Source organism: Scomber japonicus, chromosome 13 (assembly GCF_027409825.1).
Source record: "Scomber japonicus isolate fScoJap1 chromosome 13, fScoJap1.pri, whole genome shotgun sequence".
NCBI classification, from domain to species: Eukaryota; Metazoa; Chordata; class Actinopteri; order Scombriformes; family Scombridae; genus Scomber; species Scomber japonicus.
Genome location: NC_070590.1, coordinates 16,958,125 through 16,977,974, shown reverse-complemented (window position 1 = coordinate 16,977,974; position 19,850 = coordinate 16,958,125). Strand labels below are relative to the sequence as shown.

The window sequence follows — 19,850 nt, the reverse complement described above, 5'->3', positions numbered from 1 at the left end:
ACTGCAGAGCAACACAATTCTGAGACAAGGTGGGAGTGATACTGAGAGACGGAGAATGAGTGGGTGGGGTGAGGGTGGACCAGAGAGCTCTGATTCGTCTTTCTCCTCTGCAGTGCCTGACAGAGGACACTAGGCAGGCAGGCTGTGTGCTGAGGCAAAACTCGGTCATCGTTTTCACCAGCAGACAGGGTGTTATGACCTTTTCTCCTCTTTCTCTCTGGTCCTCTCTTCACTTGTGTCTCATTATCAGCTCTCATGTCCTGATTTGCCCTTCAGGTTTTCTATGTTGTTGTGATGTCCACTCTGGTTTTAAAGCTGCTGCTTTACATAATAAATGACTCCCACTGAGATTAGAGTGATTCTTTCAACATGCTCTATTTAACAAACACATAACTGAGCACTGACTGTACTGAATAGAATGACTACATTTCACCATGTTCATGAGAAAAGTATAGTATTATAGTATAAATGCATATCATCATGGGGTAAATTTGTGTCACCCTAGAAATTTCTAGCATTGTCATACAAATGATGTGCAATGGAGGTGGAGTGTCTCCACCTAAAGGCCAATACAAGGAATTTCAAGTTGTTTGCTGGTTCATTGTCTGCATTACAAGAGGCCAGCTATTTGCTGTCTGTGACCAGGTATGACAGAAACTACTGAGATGACTGTTCATGTAGGATTTCACAACATGGAATCTATTTTCATCATCCAATGTGAATTTGATGAACATGAAGTGTATGAAGTGACGTGAGTGAAAGATGAACACTTGTGACAGCACAGATGGGAAAATGTGAAATATGAAAAAAATATACACACTGAAAAGTTAGGGTTAGGGTTAGAATTCTGTAGAAAAACATGTGGATACTTGTTCAATCTAGTTAACCGCTTCATGATCACAGAAGCATGATAATGCAGCATGAAGAATGCAAGAAAATGACTGGACAGGATGCAATACTTACTCACCACAGGGAAACACATCTTTTTGGTCTGTAGGGTAACCCAATGAAGCCAGAGCATCCCAAAAGAGAAATAAACTTAACACAGAAAGAACTGCAGCCGTACGTGCTGATTAAATATTTAATAGCAACATTCATATTTTAAAATATTGAGGACTGTTGGTTGGCAGGACAGCGCTGGTAACCAGGTGGCTCTGAACACTATGAGTGTGTAGTCAGACACAAGGAGCACAGCATGAAAGAATCCAATCCAACTGATTTGGTTTGAGCATTTAAGATGATTGTTACTTGACTGTTTAGACCTTATGAGGCCCAATCACTGAAGTCCATCTTTCTCCACAAACAAAGGCAAACAAAATATAGCTATACTATTTCAAAGCCAGAAATTGTGTGTGTCGTAAAATAAAATTGCTTAGTATTAGTGTCTTTATATGATATATTTCATAGGAATCATATTCATATGCATGAAACTATTTTACATTAGCACCATTCTTCAAATTATGAAATGCAATTTCCACTGAAGCAAATTCATATGTAATATAACAACAATAATATAAAGATGATGTTATTACATAAATAAACTATTGAATCCTATTGAATGAATGCTTCCTTGAGTACATTTCTCTGTCAGATGTGTCGCTGTGCCCCCTACATTATATCTTTCTGTTTCAGCTTCAAACAGAGCCTCAGACTCTTACTTCCTGTACTCACAGTTTGTTCTGTCATTTCCCAGATTCAGTGTCTGTCTTTTCTCACCTGCCCACATTGGCTGTCTCTGCAGAGCTTCCCTCCAATGACCTAACCCCTGCACATACAGGCCAAACCAGCATGCAATGTCCTTTCATCAGTAGTTTTCAGTGCATGTGGACTACACTCTTTCCTACACTTTAACTTGGAGTGTCCTACATTTTTAGAAAAATATGTGCATATTGATAGGTTCTGATTTTTCAATAAAGAGTGAGAAATACACTGTAAGATATTTGACTTTAGGTTCACAATAATTAACTAGCTACCAGTTGCATTATTTTCACAGCAAGTTAGTGTACCACTTTCACACTAAATTATAGTAAATTGACAACTGTACTGTGACTTCACATCAAATTACTGTGATATATAATTACATATTTTATAATTTACAGTGAATATGTGTTTTTAAGGAATTTAGTTTTTCAATAGGAAAAATACATGGTACAAAAGACTTTTAATAGCACAACTGACACATAGCTAAATGTCCCAATAAGGCCTGGAAACCCCCCATAAATTGGATGTCTGATAACTTTCTTCAACTAAATTCTGTTCATATCTGAGCTTGAGAAACACAGATTCCATAACACACGTTCATTTCCACATGTTTGGATTACTATAATGGTCTCTGTAGTAATCAAAGAATACTGGTGGTGATTGGCTGTGAGCAAAATTGTACAAATAGGGGTGTATTAAAGCTGGAATGTTTTTTTCTACTACTGCTGTGACTGTAAAACAGTAAATAGATTATTTTGAGTGTCACACAACCCCTGCTTAAAGAATTTCATCCACATAATTATATAATAATTATTTCATCCAGTAACATTTGGAAAGTCTAGAAGCTGCACAACTAAATTGTTTTGTCCCTTTTAAAGTCAGCAAAGAGCTAACAGGAAGTTAGCCGACTCAGGCATACAAATCTCTGGCTGTGCATTCAAACTGTGAGAGCGGGAATCAGATGTCAGCTTGACATGAGATTTAAAAACTTCTACACTTCTATACTGTGACACACAGAGAGATTTATCTGGCTGAATCGGCATTGTGTAAACGCATTTGGCAAAGGCTTGAATGTATCATAAATTCATTTAGACCACATGATGCCATAAGACACCCGTTACTCTACATGAGCTCTACATGTGTCAGCTTTATTATTTCTATTTATTCATGTATTATCCTTATTTATTGACCAATTCATGTATAAATCAACTATATTCCTTATTTAAATCATATATAAATCAACTAGCACAACAGATGAGGTGAGAACACAGTGGAGGGGGCGGGGGGTCAGGACAGCAGCACAGGATCACTGGGAGCTCTAGCTGCGCTCCTGTCTGGGCCCCTAATTGCGTCTATTGACTCTGCGCATTCAAAATAGCCTGACTGCGCCTTTTTTGTCAATGTACCGGCTGGTGGTTTGCTCAGCTCAGCCCTCACTGTGACAGATAGTTGTCGGTCGGGTCGGGACTGGGGGGGTAGGCTATCTCGGAAATAATCTGCCCACGCGTTAAGCTGCTTTATCCCCGCCAAGCCTCAGCCGGACGGAGACTGCAGCAGCCCCGGTGCGGGTCAGAGGGGAGACAGCAGGAAAAGTGCCACAAGGTGCGCAGACTAGTTTGAGGTGATAGTTTGTCAATCACAGAAAAGTGATTAAGGTGCGTACATGGAGACCTGACCGGATCCTGACACACAGTCCTGGAGCTGAACCCGCTGATGTGCGCTCAGTCTGGGAGGCAGGAGCCGTCAAACAAGTCCACACTGGGAATTTAACCACAACGAGAAGCTGGCAACGCTGGTTTGGACATGGAAAACGCCAGATTTTGGATATTCCTGATAACAACTGGTGTTATTTCAGGTAGGCTAACTTGCTTTTCTTAGCACCTGTTAAATAATAGTGATGCGTGATAATAAAGTTTCAATAAAAGCAAATAGCCTGTAGTAGTCTAATTGCAGATTATTCTGATCAGTGATTTGATATTTCTGATATTCTTTTATATAATGTGGTAATAGTGTATTATGTTTATTTTATATTGCTATAGTACACTATCATAATATCACTGTAATTGTAGTGTTTTAGAATGAAATGTAGTTCATAGTATATGGTAATTCAACATTACTCACACTTTTCACTTAAATGCATCAAACTCCTCTCATCTTTACATCCAAATGATTGAATCTCAAACACTATGTTGATTAACTCCCTTTGTTTCTTGAGAAGTCAGATCACAGTTTTGACAGGTTTTGGTGTTTTTACATATTTTCCAGCTATCTCACCTGATGTCAACAGGTGTGCTGCAAACGTGCATGTGGTCACCACTGCAGATGTCACTTCTACATCTTTATAGGGTGTGTCTGAATGAATGGGCTTACTCTTGCATCAGTGTAACAGGTGCAGCGGTGTAATCATACTAAGCTGGGGCCAAACATACAGCTGGCATCAGACTTGTGGTTGGGGAGCATGTGTGTGTGGGGGTGGGCGTCGGTACACACATGACGTGATGACAAAAGCAATTGTGGCAGCATACGGATGTGTTGAGCTGCTTTGACATCTGCTGTGATTGCTTTTTTCACTTGGTCAGTGATAAACCCCTATGTGCCGGTTGAGCAGTAATTTACTGGTGTGCATACATATGTATGTATGTGCTAACTGTGTGTAAGGCGGCGCCATGTGTGTGGGATTGTCATGTTGAAGGACAGGGCAGTGGATTAGAGCTGCACAGGGAGCAGGAAGGGTGTAACAACATGATCGCTGCCAAATCCCAGCCTACTGACTGTTGCCGTAGCGTGTCTGTCTTCTCCTAACTGGGCAGACACCTTGGCAGGCCTGTCAGGTGCTGTGCGGTGCTGTCACAGACTAATACTGATAGCTTTCCCCTTCATATTAAAGTTCCCCCAACGGTGGGAGACACAGAAAAGGCTGACGGGGACTGACAAGCAGACATCATCATGAATTTCAGCATAATCCACTGTCCACAGCTGGATCACACAGACTCTACCCTACAGAAATAATCCAGCACAAACACACAGCCCTTCTGTCCTCTTCCTCTTTTGTTTATCTATTTTGTGCACCCCCCACGCCTCTCCAGAGTTGGCCTGTTTGAAGCTTTTCTTTTTTTCCCCCTTTATTGTCTCTCTGTCAGTTGACCTTTCATTTTCTTAATTTCTCTCCATCTTCCCTGTCTCTCTCTTTCTCTGGGTGTATTCTCTTCTCATGTCCCAAAACGCAGATGCAGCCGCGACAGTCATCATAATCCTGTGAGCTGCCCGCTGAATGCCAGCCAAGCGCACACTCCACATTCCCACAGTGCCAGAGATTACACACCCACACAAACACCAACACGCAAACGTACACACAGGCCCCAATCAAAAACAATGAGAGATTGGAATCAATTTGAGGGAAAACAAGAGGAGAAGAAGAGTTTTCTGCATTTCAATCAGTCAAACATAATTTGGTAAAGTGGATTTAAAAAAGTCAGTTTTCATTGTTGGGAAAGATTTTGTTATTTGCTGTGTCGTCTGCTGGTTTTGAGAAATTAGGAGAGTTGCTTGAGCATGGTTTGTGTTTGTGTGTGTCAGCTGGTCTTCTTTCTGCCTCAGGTTTCTCTACGTACATAGTAAGTCACAAGGCCAAAGACACAAACACAGTGCATAATCCCCGATCAATCACAGATTTGATGGCCTGAAAGATTAAACAGTTAATCTGTCCTCTCTTCTTTCTCTCTCTGTGTGTTTTTCATTTTCTCGTCTGCTGCATGAGGTCAGTTTGTTAGTATTTGTTGCCAAGTGCGCAAGGCTGAAGATAGATGTAGTTTGTCTGCCAGTCATGCATAGAAACCCTGCAGTTTAATGCTGGGATCTTTATTATGAAGAGTACCACTGCAGATAAAAATGTCAGCCTGATATTTTTAATACATGTACTTCTAAATACCTCAAATAGTGACTTGGTGTCAATGTGACAGACCAGTTAACTTCATGATTTTCTCTCCACTTTCTTTTCCAGTTTTCTGTTGATTTAGGCCAAACACAGGCCTGTAAAAATGTTTTTAATCATAACTGTGCAGCATTTTCAGATGTAGTTGCCTCTGTTTGAAATTATGAACAGTAAATTAAATATTTTTAACAGATTTATGGCTGCTGAAGTTACAAGGTATTGCCATGTAACTATAACGTCTGCAGTTCAGTTGTATAAAACTTTTGTTTTAGGTTGATCTTAATTATGTCTCCATGGTGATGTCAGTCAGTCAATTCACACTGAAATGTCTCAATAACTGTTGGATGGATTACCTTAGAGGTGTGTACAGATGTCCACAGAACCTAGAGGATATATCTTAATTTGGTGACTTTTCTTCTAGCGTCAACATGAAATTGACATTTGTGTTTTTTTGTGAAATACCTCAACACTCTTTGGATGGACTGCTGTGAAATTTGGTTACAGACATTCATGTTAATTCATCTTCAGGATGAATATCTGCATTATTAATGACTTCTCATCAGCCTCTGCTGCACTTTGGATTAAGTGCTAATTCAGCTAATGTTAGTACAGCCCTGAATCAAAACAACAATGCAACTATCATTTGTAGCAATGATCAAGATGTAAGTAGTAGAAATACAAAGTTCATGTTATGCAGTAATCTAATAGAAATGTATGGTTGCAAGTAAGCGCAGGAGCTTGCTGGATTACATTCAGATGGATGACATTACTGTACATTGCTGCAAAAAAATTGAGCCTGGTTGAGCTGACAGTCAACCCCCATTCAAGTGAATAAGAACCTTGCCTTAGACTTATGGTTTTATAGCTCTTGGCTTGTTTTAAGGTGCCATTTAGGTTTATTCTTGAATGAAGTCCTTCATATGATTTGAATTTTATTTGGCATTTTGTATAATATTTTGTTGTGTATTGATCCATGTTTTATCCAGAACACACAAAAGGTTAAAATTTGAAATAGTATCACATCTTGTATTCGTATTGGTGTAAATCCAAAACTATGAACATAAGAATGAAATATTGGCCTGTCACATGATAAACATGATGATAATGATGGAGGATATGCACTCAGGATATAATGAAGTCCAGCATCATGCTGTGGTGGTCTTTATTTGAATATTTGTTGCACATTCAAGTATGAAACAATACTTCCATTGTGTTGTTAAGTTCCCATGGGCCCTCATTCCGGCGGGCTGCTGTTTATAGATTATTGTCATGCGGACAGCTGAGGCCATTTCCCATACTCTAAACAATAGAAGAATATGAATGGAAAAGGCGAGAGAAGAGGAAGGTGGGAGAGGGTGAGATTTGGGGCAAACAGGATATGAGGGTGTATGCATGTGAGACAGAGAGACAGAGAGAGAGGAAGGCTCTCTGTCCGCTCTGCCCTCACCTAAAGCCCCTAATCAGCTCAGCTACAGAGCTCAGTGGGGGGAACTCTCAGTGGGACATTTGTGTGTCCGTGTATGTGTGCATGAGGGATAGTATCAGGGTCCACAAGTGAAAGGTATTTTACCATCCTGATTTAAAGAACACCTGGAAGAAGTTACAAACTGACATGTATCAACTGAATGCAAGCTCCTAAACAAAAACCTTTGTGTGTGGACGGTAAATGAATGGACACTCATGTACCATTTCCTCCCATGGAATACCTTTTAAAGGTATAGTCCAACATTTTGGTTGTTAGATGAGACATTTTATACCACTCTAATATCTGTAAGGTAAATATGAAGCCATAGCCAGCAGCCTGGCTCTCCCCCGAGGCTACAAAATTAGCCTACTAGCACCTCTAAAGCTCACAAATGATCTCACTATATCTCACATGTTTAATGAGAGCAAATGCTGAAAAACTTTTGTTGGGGGTTACGTATCGTCACTGTGAAGCTTGCCAGGCAACCAGGGAGAGTGGTATTGATGATCTCATCTAACCCTCAGCAAAAATGCGGATGCACGGTTTTTCCAAAATGTGGAATTATTCCTTTGCCTGTGTCGCCTGACAGATTTGATCAAATATACAGTAAATGTAAAGCACTGAACATGTGTTGATCTCTTCTTCTTGTGATATTCATCACTACACTTTCTACTTAACAAACACTCTCTTTGCTGTTCTAGTGTTAGGACTGTTACATGTAATTAACTTTTAAAAGTTCCCCAGTGGATGGGATACTGTAGAGCTACAGAGGTTTTCGGCTTCTTTATCTATCACTTATTATATTGATTTATATCTGCTCATATGTTTTGGAGAAACTGTAATACAAGCAACAGTGAAAGCATAATAAGGTCAGTGGAGTGTTTTACATGTAATTTGACATTTCATGACATGGGTGGTTGAGATGAATCAACACAGACATGGTGCATTTTAATGTTTGCACAATAAAAAAGGTTGTTTGGTCTAAGAATTACACAATAGGAGACATGGCCTATTGTGATGGCCCCAAATTACTTTAAAAGTATGCTTATCAGCATGTGATGGCAAAATGAATATATGTATGTACAGCAGCATAGGGGCCATAAATTACATGATGTAGATTTTAATATCCTAAATGCTGTAATCTACTCCCACTGCTGGCCTTCGCTCTCACCATGACCCACATACACACAAAGAATGGATATAAAAGTGGGCATGTAAGGCATGGTTAACTCTTGGTCTCTAATACAAAACTATTAAACTTATTACTAGAACAAAATCCACAATGTATAGCTGAGGTTGCACTTGACATCATACTGTCTTTGTTTGATTGAGGTCAGTTGGGTCCTAACATCTGTATTTCTGAGCTTTTGTGTGCATGTTGCTAAATGCTTTTCAGCAGATTTATAATGAAAGCCGAGACCAAACAAATCTATTAAAGTAGGGAGTTAATACATTCTCTAATCATCATGATCTAATCGAGGCTTTGTGTTTGAATTTTGATCTTTCAGGTAAAACTGTAGTGGGAATACACTAACATGTCTTTTCTCAGTGAATCACTGCATTTTGTCTTTTATCTTCCTGATTTTAAATTCAAAGCCAGTTAAATCTGCACCATATTCTTTCAAATTGTGCAGGTTTGATGTGGCAGCAAAGCAAACTTGCTGCAGTTTGTAGCATTCAATTGTCTACAGCGTTTTCTTTGATTGTTATCAGATCGAAATTTTAAGACAGCATCAAGCTAGTTGGTAAAAAAAAAAAAAAAACTGTAATTCATTTAAATGTATCAGCCATACATGCAGTCCTGTCTTATGTGTTGTTTTAGGTCCAGAAGGTGACAGACTTCTACTGGTTTTTACCTCTCCTGAGTTATGAGAAGTTAGATGAGATGAATTCCTCTGCTCTGTGTTTCTTCATATTCATGAAATTGGAGGTTTTTTTAGGCTAGGTCACTTGTTAATTGTTATTCAGCTCATTGTTGAAGGATTTTCATATGTCATTCAAGAATATAATGCTATTTCTAACATTAGATTCCATTTACCAAGACTGCACTATCATAATGTTAATGTGATTTACAGTGATCGTCTGCTATTTTGCTACTTATTTTCCCACAAACTCTGTAGTTTGAGATCCCTGAGATTTTAAAGAAGGCTGTTCTGAACTTTGTACCTTGTCTAAATAAAACCAAAATCTATCCTAATCCTAACAGAAAGAGTAGTTGGCAAATGAGTGTGTGTTGGCTGAGACAAGTGAACAAGGTGTTTTCAATCAAGTTGAGATGTGATAAAAGCATGGAACGCTTTCCAAGGTTGAAGGAGAAACCTGAGACATAATCAACTATTGCAACTATTTTTTGCAGCAGATGTAACAGAACAGGGCTGGTTAAACAATTAGTCATATTGATGCGGGGGAAAACTTGGTGAAGTTTATTTTATTTCAGTTTTGATAAGAGACATAAAAACATGGAATTCTGTGGCCTGGAGGGATTAGGTACAAAGAGAACAGGATTGGGCCTAGAATTAACCCCTGGGGCACACCACACATGAAGCTTTGTCTAAGCCTGTCTGTAGAGCAAATATGGGATGATATTGACACTTCTCATGGATAGTGAGAGGGTGAACATGGGTTCAATGGAGGGAAGGAACTTTTTCTTTTTAATATGGCAGTAAGACGTTTTTGTTAATTTTACCTTACCCATATTCACTGAAGCAAACTACACATTACACCATCTCCTTGCCCACTTCAAATATTTCTGCAACACCCAGAAGGAAAATGAAGCAAGAGAGAGAAATAAACATTTAAAAAACTGAAGGAAAGAATGAGTCCCAGATATAAAATGTCTCAAAGAAAGAACCATGACCTCACATCTGCTTGATTTCAGTCAATTAAGACAAACAAAAAATTACGACATAAACCTTCAGCATGTAAAAACTACTGCTCATATTGTTTTATAGATATATTATTTAAATTAAATAAGTAGAGAATGTGCAATAATATTGGTGCCAGTGTCTCTATAATGTACCACAACACAAATATGTTGCAGTATTGATTATATATCCTCCTTTACTGATCACATTTTTGTCAAACTCCACCGTTGTTCAGTTATTGTGTTATAGCACATTACTAGAGAAGCACAAATACCAAAAAGTTCAGATCCCGAAATACCGTTTGTAGGTTATAGCATCATTCCATGAGTCACAAGAGGATGCTGTCAGAGCGAAGAAGAGCTGAATATACTTTTGATGTCTATGCTGTCAGCCTGGGGTGTTTTTAATTGGCTTCTTCTGTGACAGAGACTAGGCTCATCAATACTCTTCCATTAATAACATGGAAATATTGAATATGATGATGAACAATGAACTATGGCACTCCATTATATTTGTTACTTTAAAATACAATATTTTGAAATGTGGAAAACACTCCTGGGTACATATCGCACAGTCATATTTCTATAAAAAGATTTTCCAGTCATCTGGTTTGTAGCATTGGATGTTTGAGAAGTTATAGTTAGTTACCAGCTGAAGTAGTTTTGTGTGTACAGGAAATAATTATATCACATATTGAAAATCTGATTAAAATCCAATTTGTATGACTAAACCTCAGGTATTCTTTGCTGAAATTGATGTTTCTATAATGACACAGAAATGTTTGGCTGTACTGTCACATATAGAAGATATTAGTCTGTATTTCCAAGCCAGTGTGTTTCTTTTGATAGTGCCCTAAAAACCCATCCAAGCAGCACCAATATGAGATTTTTGGGGTGACCTTGGAGAGAAAAAAAGTACATGATCATTATGTTTGTGAGGATAATGTGTAACATTGATTATACTCTGTAGCTGTTGCAAAACTTATATTTTTACATTTTCCCCCTAGCCCAGCAAGTTCAAAGCACAAAGTAATCAAAATGAATACATTTATTAAGAATGACTGAGAATACTTAATATCTTCAGGGAGCTTCAGGGAAAGTAGCAAGTAAATAGTCAACAACTATTTTTCGATGTATTACCATCTTTTCAGCACTTGTGCTTTCTTAGTTTTCTTGGCTTGGTCATGTTAAGAAGAGGGAGAAGGGATTGTAAGTGGATTAACTATAAAAAATAAAATGATTTCATAATAGTAAAAGTCAGTAAATGCATTGGTAAATAAATAATGATTAGATTAAGGATATTTTAATCAAAGATGGCTGATAGTTACTGATTGAGATACAATGGGATACTTTAAGCACATTTGGTTATTGGCATGGATGTGTGTGTGGTGGTGGGGTTACTGTGTTGGTGTATGAGAATGAGAGCTGCTATTGTTTTGGATTGTTTTGTTCTGTGTACTATCATTGTTCTCTATGCTGCATCATGAACAATATGAGCCCACCAGATGAATTATGATGTTACTCACAGAATATCTGACCAACACAAGGGAACACACGTGACTGACGCACACTCGAGAAGTGGGAGGGGTTCTGCTGTGGATTTGTTAAAGGGGATCAGTAAGTCAGTGGGAACAGTCAAACAAATCACACTTATTTATACCTCGCTTTAATCCACCACCTTTGACCTCAGCTCACCCTCACGCTGCTAAATCATGTATCACCTTTGACAGCTCAGCGCACTTTATAAGCTCCACATGCTGTGCTGACTGCAAACAGCTTAGAGCATGCCTGTCTGACACTGCACGCTGTGTGTGTGTCCGCCAAGTGTGTAGATGAAAGTGTTTTATGCCTTTACTTCTTGTGTCTCAACTACAGGAGTGAATGGCCAGTCTGTGGAAATGGATGACGGGAAGTCGGGGTATGTGGGTTCAAAGGTGGATCTCCGCTGTCGGTTCATCAACAGCTCCCCGCCAGTGAAGATCTCTCAGGTACTCATCCACCTGTACAGGTGGATAGCACACAGCTGCATACACAAAATGGAAATCCCATTCCCATTGAGCACACACATCGATAAGGAAACCAGACTAGGGTCCAAATTGAACAACTGGACCGAGAGCAACTGAAAAAGCGGGTCTCCAATCAGGACATTTTGATAATAGATATGATTTTACCTTGAATTGAAAAGCTGAACGACTATTAAATCCATCAGCTGATCATAAACATTTGGTTATCTGGTACTGCAAAGAAAGCAGTACCCGATATGTGTAAGCGATATGGGCTATATCCTATAGAATATTATTGGTTACTCTGGTAACATGAACGTGTGTCACCATGTGAATATGAACATTTTTCCCTGATAAAACAGAAAGTGAAAAGGAGTTAAAGGACCAGTGTGTAGGATTAAGTGGCATGTAGTGATGAGGTTTCAGCTGGCTCATTCTAAGCTAACACAGACACGATTCTTATTTTTGGGTGATTATACACAAATTAAAAAACATACTTGTGAATATTATATTCCATTTCTGTCAAGTCTGTTCCATTAGATGCCAGTTACCCAATACAAATAATGTATGTTACCACACAGTAACTATCCTTTTGTAATATTATTACAGTACAAAATGCCTCTTCTTTCTCTGTTCTTTACTTGACTATCAATGCTCCATAATCAGTTAATTTTTTGTGATTTATTTACCTTAGTCAATTATGCTCTGATGATGCATCTGTTCAATGAAAGAGTCACCTGTCAGTCCACATGACGCTATGCCCAAAAGTTCATGATTCATTGATAAAAACCCTGTGTGAATACAAAACTAACCACAAGTAAAGGCCAATAATGAATACATTTTTATTTTCCTACCAAATGTCAGGTATTAAAAAAGAAGATTCTACAGCCAGACTAGCAGCTCTGTACTTAGGTACAGCTCTACTGTGAGCTAGATGCTAACATCAGCCTGCTGACATGTTCATAATAACAGTGCGAACATGCTGATGGTAAGCAGGCTCAAAGTCTACCATGTTTACCTTGTTAGATAAGCATGAAGCTAATGGGATTGTCGTTCATTTTACATGTATTTAATCATTTTGGACTATTTTAAATTTTGACCTGATGATGGCATTCGATGAAAATTCTGCATCTTTGGGTTGTTGCAGTTTTCCTGAGGGCAATATGACGTGTACCAACAGTCACAACAATGCATTCAAAAGTTGCTGAGACATTTCGCTTAAAACCACAAATGTGAACCTTTAGTGAAAACTCGGAGCTGCTAGTGGCGTGAGAGGAAAGGTCAGTTAAGTCAGTGGACTATTTCTGTCTCTCCAAATGCTCTAATCTCTCTCACCCACCCCTTAAAAAACAAAAAAAACATCATCATATCAAAAATAGGCCTTCTTTGGCTCAATCATGTGGTGGAAGGATCTGACTAAACATAATATTACATTGTATTAGTTACACAACTGCTTCAACAAAACATGCTTATTGGAGGAATGTCAGCACCTTCTATTTGTTGGTCAGTGCAAACAGAAAACACATTTAATTTGCATCAGATGTGGCACAGGAAAGAAAATCAATTACATTTTTTCACATTTAGAGGACATATAGAAATATTGGAGATGTGCATCATTGAGCAAATATTGAGCAAATATTGGGAAGTACATCAGGGACTTTTAAAGCAGTTTGTTTACTAGCTGCCTTTTCAAAGCATTAAAGATCTCAAGTCAGTCCCTGCTCTCAAATGGCATTAATAATGTAACTAGCAATTGTTTACTCCAACCATCTATTGAATGCATTAGTGAGCTGATCCACTACCTGCCAGGAAATTAATTTGTGGTATAAATAATATAATAACATAAATAATAATAATAATAATATAGTATATATAATAAATAATATGCAGTGTAATGGGCTAGAGTCACCAGTGCGGTTTGGTGGAACTGGCACATTGTGGATACTTATTTCACATTCATTTTGTTTCTTTATTGTAAGCAAACTCTTATATAATAAATAATATCTATTACTCATAAACATAGAAATATTAATTTGTCTGTGGTTTAGGTCAGAGAGCTTTTCCCTGTTCTCCATCAATAACTGTTTCCATTTCCATCGATCCTTCCCTCCCAAGGTAACATGGCAGAAACTAGTGAACGGCACAAAGCAGAATGTGGCGATCGCCAACCCATCCCTGGGTGTGTCTGTTGCCCCACCCTATAGGGACCGTGTCACCTTCAAGAATGCAGCAGTGAGGCGCCGAACTCCAACTCTTGATGACACCACCATCACTTTCTCCTCACTACGCCTCTCTGATGAGGCCAGCTACATCTGTGAATACACCACATTCCCTGCAGGGAACAGAGAAAACACAGTAAACCTCACCGTCTACGGTAAGACAGACGTCGGATTATCTGAGCTTTACGTGTGAGAAACCTCAGATAGCACCCTCAGATAGATCTGTCAGAGGATGCTTTATGAACATCTGTTGTTTTGGGGGTTTCTTGAGTGCAAAAGTTCATCCTCAACCTTGGAAACTGACCTATGACCCCCCCCCCCCCCCCCAAAAAAAAAAAACATTGTAACTCACTGAGACTTTAAAGTGCACTTGTCTCTGTTCAGTGGTGATTTTGATGTTTCTTTGGCCATCTACTGATGACTTTCAGTAGACACTTTGATCAGTAATGGTCACAGCACTTTTGTTCAGTGCACAAGTACAGATATTAAGGGAATAGTTGGACATTTTAGGAGAGTCTTGCCGTTATCATGAGGTTGTCAAACAATAAGCAGACAATCCAGAAAGTCACTGCTCACAGCCAAGAATGAATCCCCCCATAAAACACAACTTTACTCTAGTTTTTTTTTATACAAATTAAACAAACGAAATATAATGTGTTAATTAGTTAGTGTTAGAGGTGCAGGTAGATTACATTACCTTCAGACAGAGCTGAGCTAGCTGTTTCCCCTTTTTCAGGCTTTTATGCTAGGCTAAGCCAAACAGCTAAGCCATTTAATGGACAGGGTAGATATGAGAGTGGTCTCCAATGAAAGCAAATGAGCATATTTCCCAAATGTTGAGTCATTCCTTTAAGGTGTTGAATGGCACATAATTCAGTTTTACCGGTGGTCCACAATAGTTTTGCAGTCTGGCAGATTATTTGAAGATTACATTTTTGTCAAACTACTGTTTCCCAAATCAAGAATGAACTTTGACATTGAAAAATACTGTATTCTGTTTTCTGAAGGCAATTGAATACCTGTACATTATAGAGCTCTAGCTAGCAATGTGAAAATGTAATATCTGACATTTTTTATTTTCTATTTTACTTTATATCCTAATATAAATATTAAGTACCAAGTGCATGGATACCACTTTACATATAGATCTAAATTGAGGGGGTACAACTTTTACCTGTCAACACCTTGAATAAGCTGTAATAATTTCAACATTACACTAAATTATCATGCTTTAAAAGAATACAACTCAGTGCTTATGCTTATTTTTATTGGTTCAGTTCGCCCAACAACCCAGATGAGTCTGTCCTCGCCAACACTGGTGGCTCGCGCATCCAACCTGAAAACACCGGTGGCCACCTGCGTCTCTGCCAATGGAAAACCACCTGGTACCATCAGGTGTGTGTGTGTGTGTGTGTGTGTGTGTGTGTGTGTTTTGTGTGTCTAAAGGAGTATTTTCCCTCTTGCCCTTCATTTTTAAAAGCTGAGTTTTACTACAGGAAGTGTTGTGGCTTGCTTTGTGACAACACCCTCCTAGTTATTTTAATCCTACCTAAAACCACCCTCTTTCTTATATCTGCATGCTTCTACTTGATCAATTTCATGTCTTCTGCTTCTTCTTTTCATATGTAGCTTTCCTAAATTAAACCTTTGTCCCTTTGCTATGCACATGCACAGTCTGTATCTACTCTGTGCCATGACACTGATTTCTTAACGTATGCAGGTGGGAGACGAGGGTGCCAGGAGAAGTGACCACCCGGGAGTACAAAAACTCAGATGGGACATTCACCATTCAGAGTGACTACATTTTGGTGCCCAGCAGAGACACACACAAGGAAACGCTCACCTGCGTCACCACTTACAACGAGGAGGTCTACACTGACAGTGTCACCCTTGATATTCAGTGTAAGTCTCTCTTTCATAACATCGCAGGTAGACAGAAGGACAGATGTTTTGTGTTGTGTCATGTGTGCCACAACACTATTACAAGCTTTATTTTCTCTTTTTTTAATGTGTGTGCGTGTGTCTACCAGACGAGCCAGATGTTTCGGTGGATGGCTTTGATGGAAACTGGTATCTGAACCGAGAAAACGTCCAACTGAGCTGCCAAGCTGATGCCAACCCAGCTGTCTCTCTGTATCAGTGGAGAGTGTGAGTACAGTTTGTTTTTGTTTCACTCAAATCCACTATCTAAAGGGAATTTAGTCGGGATACACATGATTTTCAAAACAAACCTCAAAAACTGATTTATTAACTTTGATAAAAATGTTATTTTGAAGAGTTTTGGTTTCTATTTTTGATTCATTTTTCCTGTTTTCTGCAGGATAAATGGCTCCATACCGAGCAATGCAGAGATCCGAGACAATGTTCTTACATTTAAAGGGCCGGCCACATACGATCTGCAAGGTACCTATGTGTGTGATGCAACTAACAGCATTGGCACGAGATCAGCCTCCGTGGAAATCAGCATTATAGGTACGGTTATCTGGAGTCAGTTCATCAGTTTTTCCCTGCCATGACACTGTAAATGACGATGCATGTTTGTTCTAATATTTACTGATACATGCTTATGTGTATTTTCTTTGTAGAAAAGCCATTACCGCAGATCGCAACTGGTGATGTGATCAGTGTAGTCGCCTTATTACTGGCTGCTGGAGTACTTATGGGCATTACCATCACAGTCCTGGTGCTCAAAATAAGAAGTAGAAAAAGCGAGTCCTCGTACGTAAACAGTCCATTTATCCATCTATCCCTTTAGGTCATGTGCATGTTTGTACGAAAAGGCTGTGTATCCTTGAATCGTGTATCTCATACTTTCTCTTTCTTTATGATCAGAAATGACTCTCCGTCCAGAAAACTGTCCCAGCCAATAAGGAAAAGACCAGCAGATGATATTCAGGTACACTATGTGTTGTAATTTATATATCACATGTTAAAGTAAAGCATACTTATGCTATAGCTTACATATTTCATAAAACTGTATACATGGTATTCCTGAAAGTACATTACAATAGTAGAATAACAACAGAATTAATGCTATATTGATACTAATGCTTATATAATATTCTATATTACATTAAAAACATAATATTATGCATTAAAAACATACATAATGGAACTGTTACCAACATAAAAAAAACAGCAATCATATCAGTCATCACAAAAATAATGAAATAAAAACTTCCAAAGCACAAAAGTAAAACTGAATATACTGTATGTTTTATGTTTGGTGATATTTGTGTATCTTCACTAATATTTCTGCTATGATTTGAATTTATGTGTATATACACACATATATATATATATATATATATATATTTATTTATTTTTTGGAAAAGTTTAGTATTTATCAGGAAAACAGTTGTAGACGCAGAGTGTAAGGTCCACCACCATTTATAATAGGAACATTATGGATCTTAATCACTTCATTTTAGTGGAGTTTGTGTTATCAGTGGATTTTACTAGTGATGGAAAAGTAATAAGGCCTCTCATAAAGTTCAGCTTTGTGAATTTTCTTTCATCTTAAGAGTGGTGACCTTTGAGAGAACAGAAAGGCAGAAATGGAGAAAGATGTTAGATTAGTTGATTAGTAGTGGTGTCTCAAAACCTGGTTTTTCTTCTCCTTCCTCTTGTATTATATCACACCAAAACAGACATAACTAATTTTTTCTTTTTCTTTTTTCACATCACAAATTACTAGTCTTAAATGTCAACTTCCACCACTGTTCTTAAGATGCACTTTATTTCTGATTTCCTCCCACCTCTCCACAGCATTCAGCACGATTTTATGAAGAGCTTCCAAACACAGCAGACTATGTGAGCTACAGACTGGCCTGTAACAAGGAGGACTACCCAGAGCCCTACTCCCCTCCCATTAACCCCCCTCTCTCATTTCTGCCCCAACACCCCTACCACTCCTCACAACCCACTAATGCAACCACCAGCAGCAGCAGCAGCAGCACCGCCACATCAAAAAACACCTTCTCCCCTCCCTCACACACCACAGCCATCTTTAAGTACCCCTCCGTGCCGGGCCTGGCTTCTCCTCCCCCTGGGATGGCAGCGTACACTTTCCCCAAAGAGCAGTACGTCTGATTGGACGCCTCCTCACAGACTCAAACCTTGCCCTGATTCAAATTTGACCCTTTCCCAAGAGGACGCTGGAAACTTGTGTCTCACTCCGGACTGCTAGGCAGTTTGTCTGCCCTGTTTTTGCCATTTGAGGCGGCTCTGAAGGGCAAAAGACAATGCAGCTTTTGTTTATGGACTTATGAGATTATGTCCACTTTTAAAACATTTTCTCTCTTTTGTCTTTTACTGTGTTATATATTGTTTGAAAAAAAGGGAAGATTATTGAACCATGATTCAAATGCTTGTCTGCAAAGTTAAGTTTTAGGTTAGAGGAAGTTTATATTGCATGAATGTATTACATTTCACTGGTAAATACTCCAAACTGAATGGATGGGATTATCTCTTGATGTCAGATGTGGTTGACCCCTTACTTTATCCTCTGTGCTATGATTTTATAAAAAAAAAATGCAACAAATGAAAATGAAAAAAAAAAAATCCTACTCTATGTCTAATGCTCACTCTCTCTATCCTGTAAACACTGACCTCACCTTCTTCCTTCTTCTTCTACTTTGTCCCGATGTAATACTCTCACTGTGCTTGTATTTTGTATTATTTACATTTTTATTTACTGAAGACGATGACTTTATGAACTTGATGTTTTTATTCGTGGTATCTGTCAGTTTTAGTACTCATTGACACTGGCTGTCTGATGAACCTTACATTTTCAGCATTTAAATAAAAATGATCATGTAAACTTGTATCGGCGGTGGACTGTCAAACCACTACAAGAAAACCACAAAATCATCTTCTCTTTCTCTCTTATTCTAAACAGTCAATCAATCAATCAGTGCAATGCAGCCTGAATCATAGGAGAAACTTTCTTTGTGACTTTTTAAATAAGCACAAAGAAAAGGTCACATCCTGAAATTCATGAATGAAGAAGGATATGACGTAATAATCCTTTCCACTATCTCAGGAGAGCAGCACTTACTGTATATAGAAATCTTAGCTCGTAAATTCAAGTAAGAGGTGAGTGGGCACTTTCAGTCACACTTGTTTCATTGAATTAATCCCCTCCCCTGCCCCACACAAAGACGTCCACTTAGGCTTAACCTCTTACAGCTTTAGTCAATTATTTATAAGTTCAGTGTTGGTCTCAACAACAACAAGAACATAAGACAGCTGACCCTTAGAGAAGACAGGATGGCTGATCCTTGACAACACAAAGGAACAGCAGCTTTGAACCAAAGATTCTACGCTTACACTTATGCACAGAATTACATAGTGTTGAACTATTGGTTATCTGTCTGCTGCTATTATTGGTTACAGCGTACATGATGAGGAGCCAACAAGTTAATAATAATAATAATAATAATAGGGATAAACTTTACCGTTTGACGCTCCTGATTGCTCACAGTTGACAAACTACTTCATATAAGCCAGGTTTTTTCCTAAGAGGTACATAAAGTTAATTAATTAAATAAGCAATGTTGGTTTGTCAGCCACTTTGGACTAAACTGAAATATCTCAACAACTATTGACTGGATTGTCTTGAAATTTTGTACAGACATTCATGGTCCCCAGGGCATGAATCCTAATG

At 38.6% G+C, this 19,850-nt stretch overlaps 1 protein-coding gene across 1 annotated transcript; it reads left to right on the top strand.

Annotated features, from left to right (window-relative positions):
* Positions 1–3,504: 3,504 nt before the first annotated feature.
* On the top strand, positions 3,505–18,278 carry nectin1a (nectin cell adhesion molecule 1a). The gene is made up of 10 exons (XM_053332199.1): positions 3,505–3,556; positions 11,836–11,948; positions 14,079–14,337; positions 15,460–15,577; positions 15,903–16,084; positions 16,213–16,330; positions 16,503–16,654; positions 16,768–16,900; positions 17,015–17,078; positions 17,951–18,278. Exons 1-10 carry the CDS (start codon positions 3,505–3,507, stop codon positions 18,272–18,274), a joined length of 1,515 nt encoding a protein of 504 aa, XP_053188174.1. The 3' UTR covers positions 18,275–18,278.
* Positions 18,279–19,850: the final 1,572 nt, after the last annotated feature.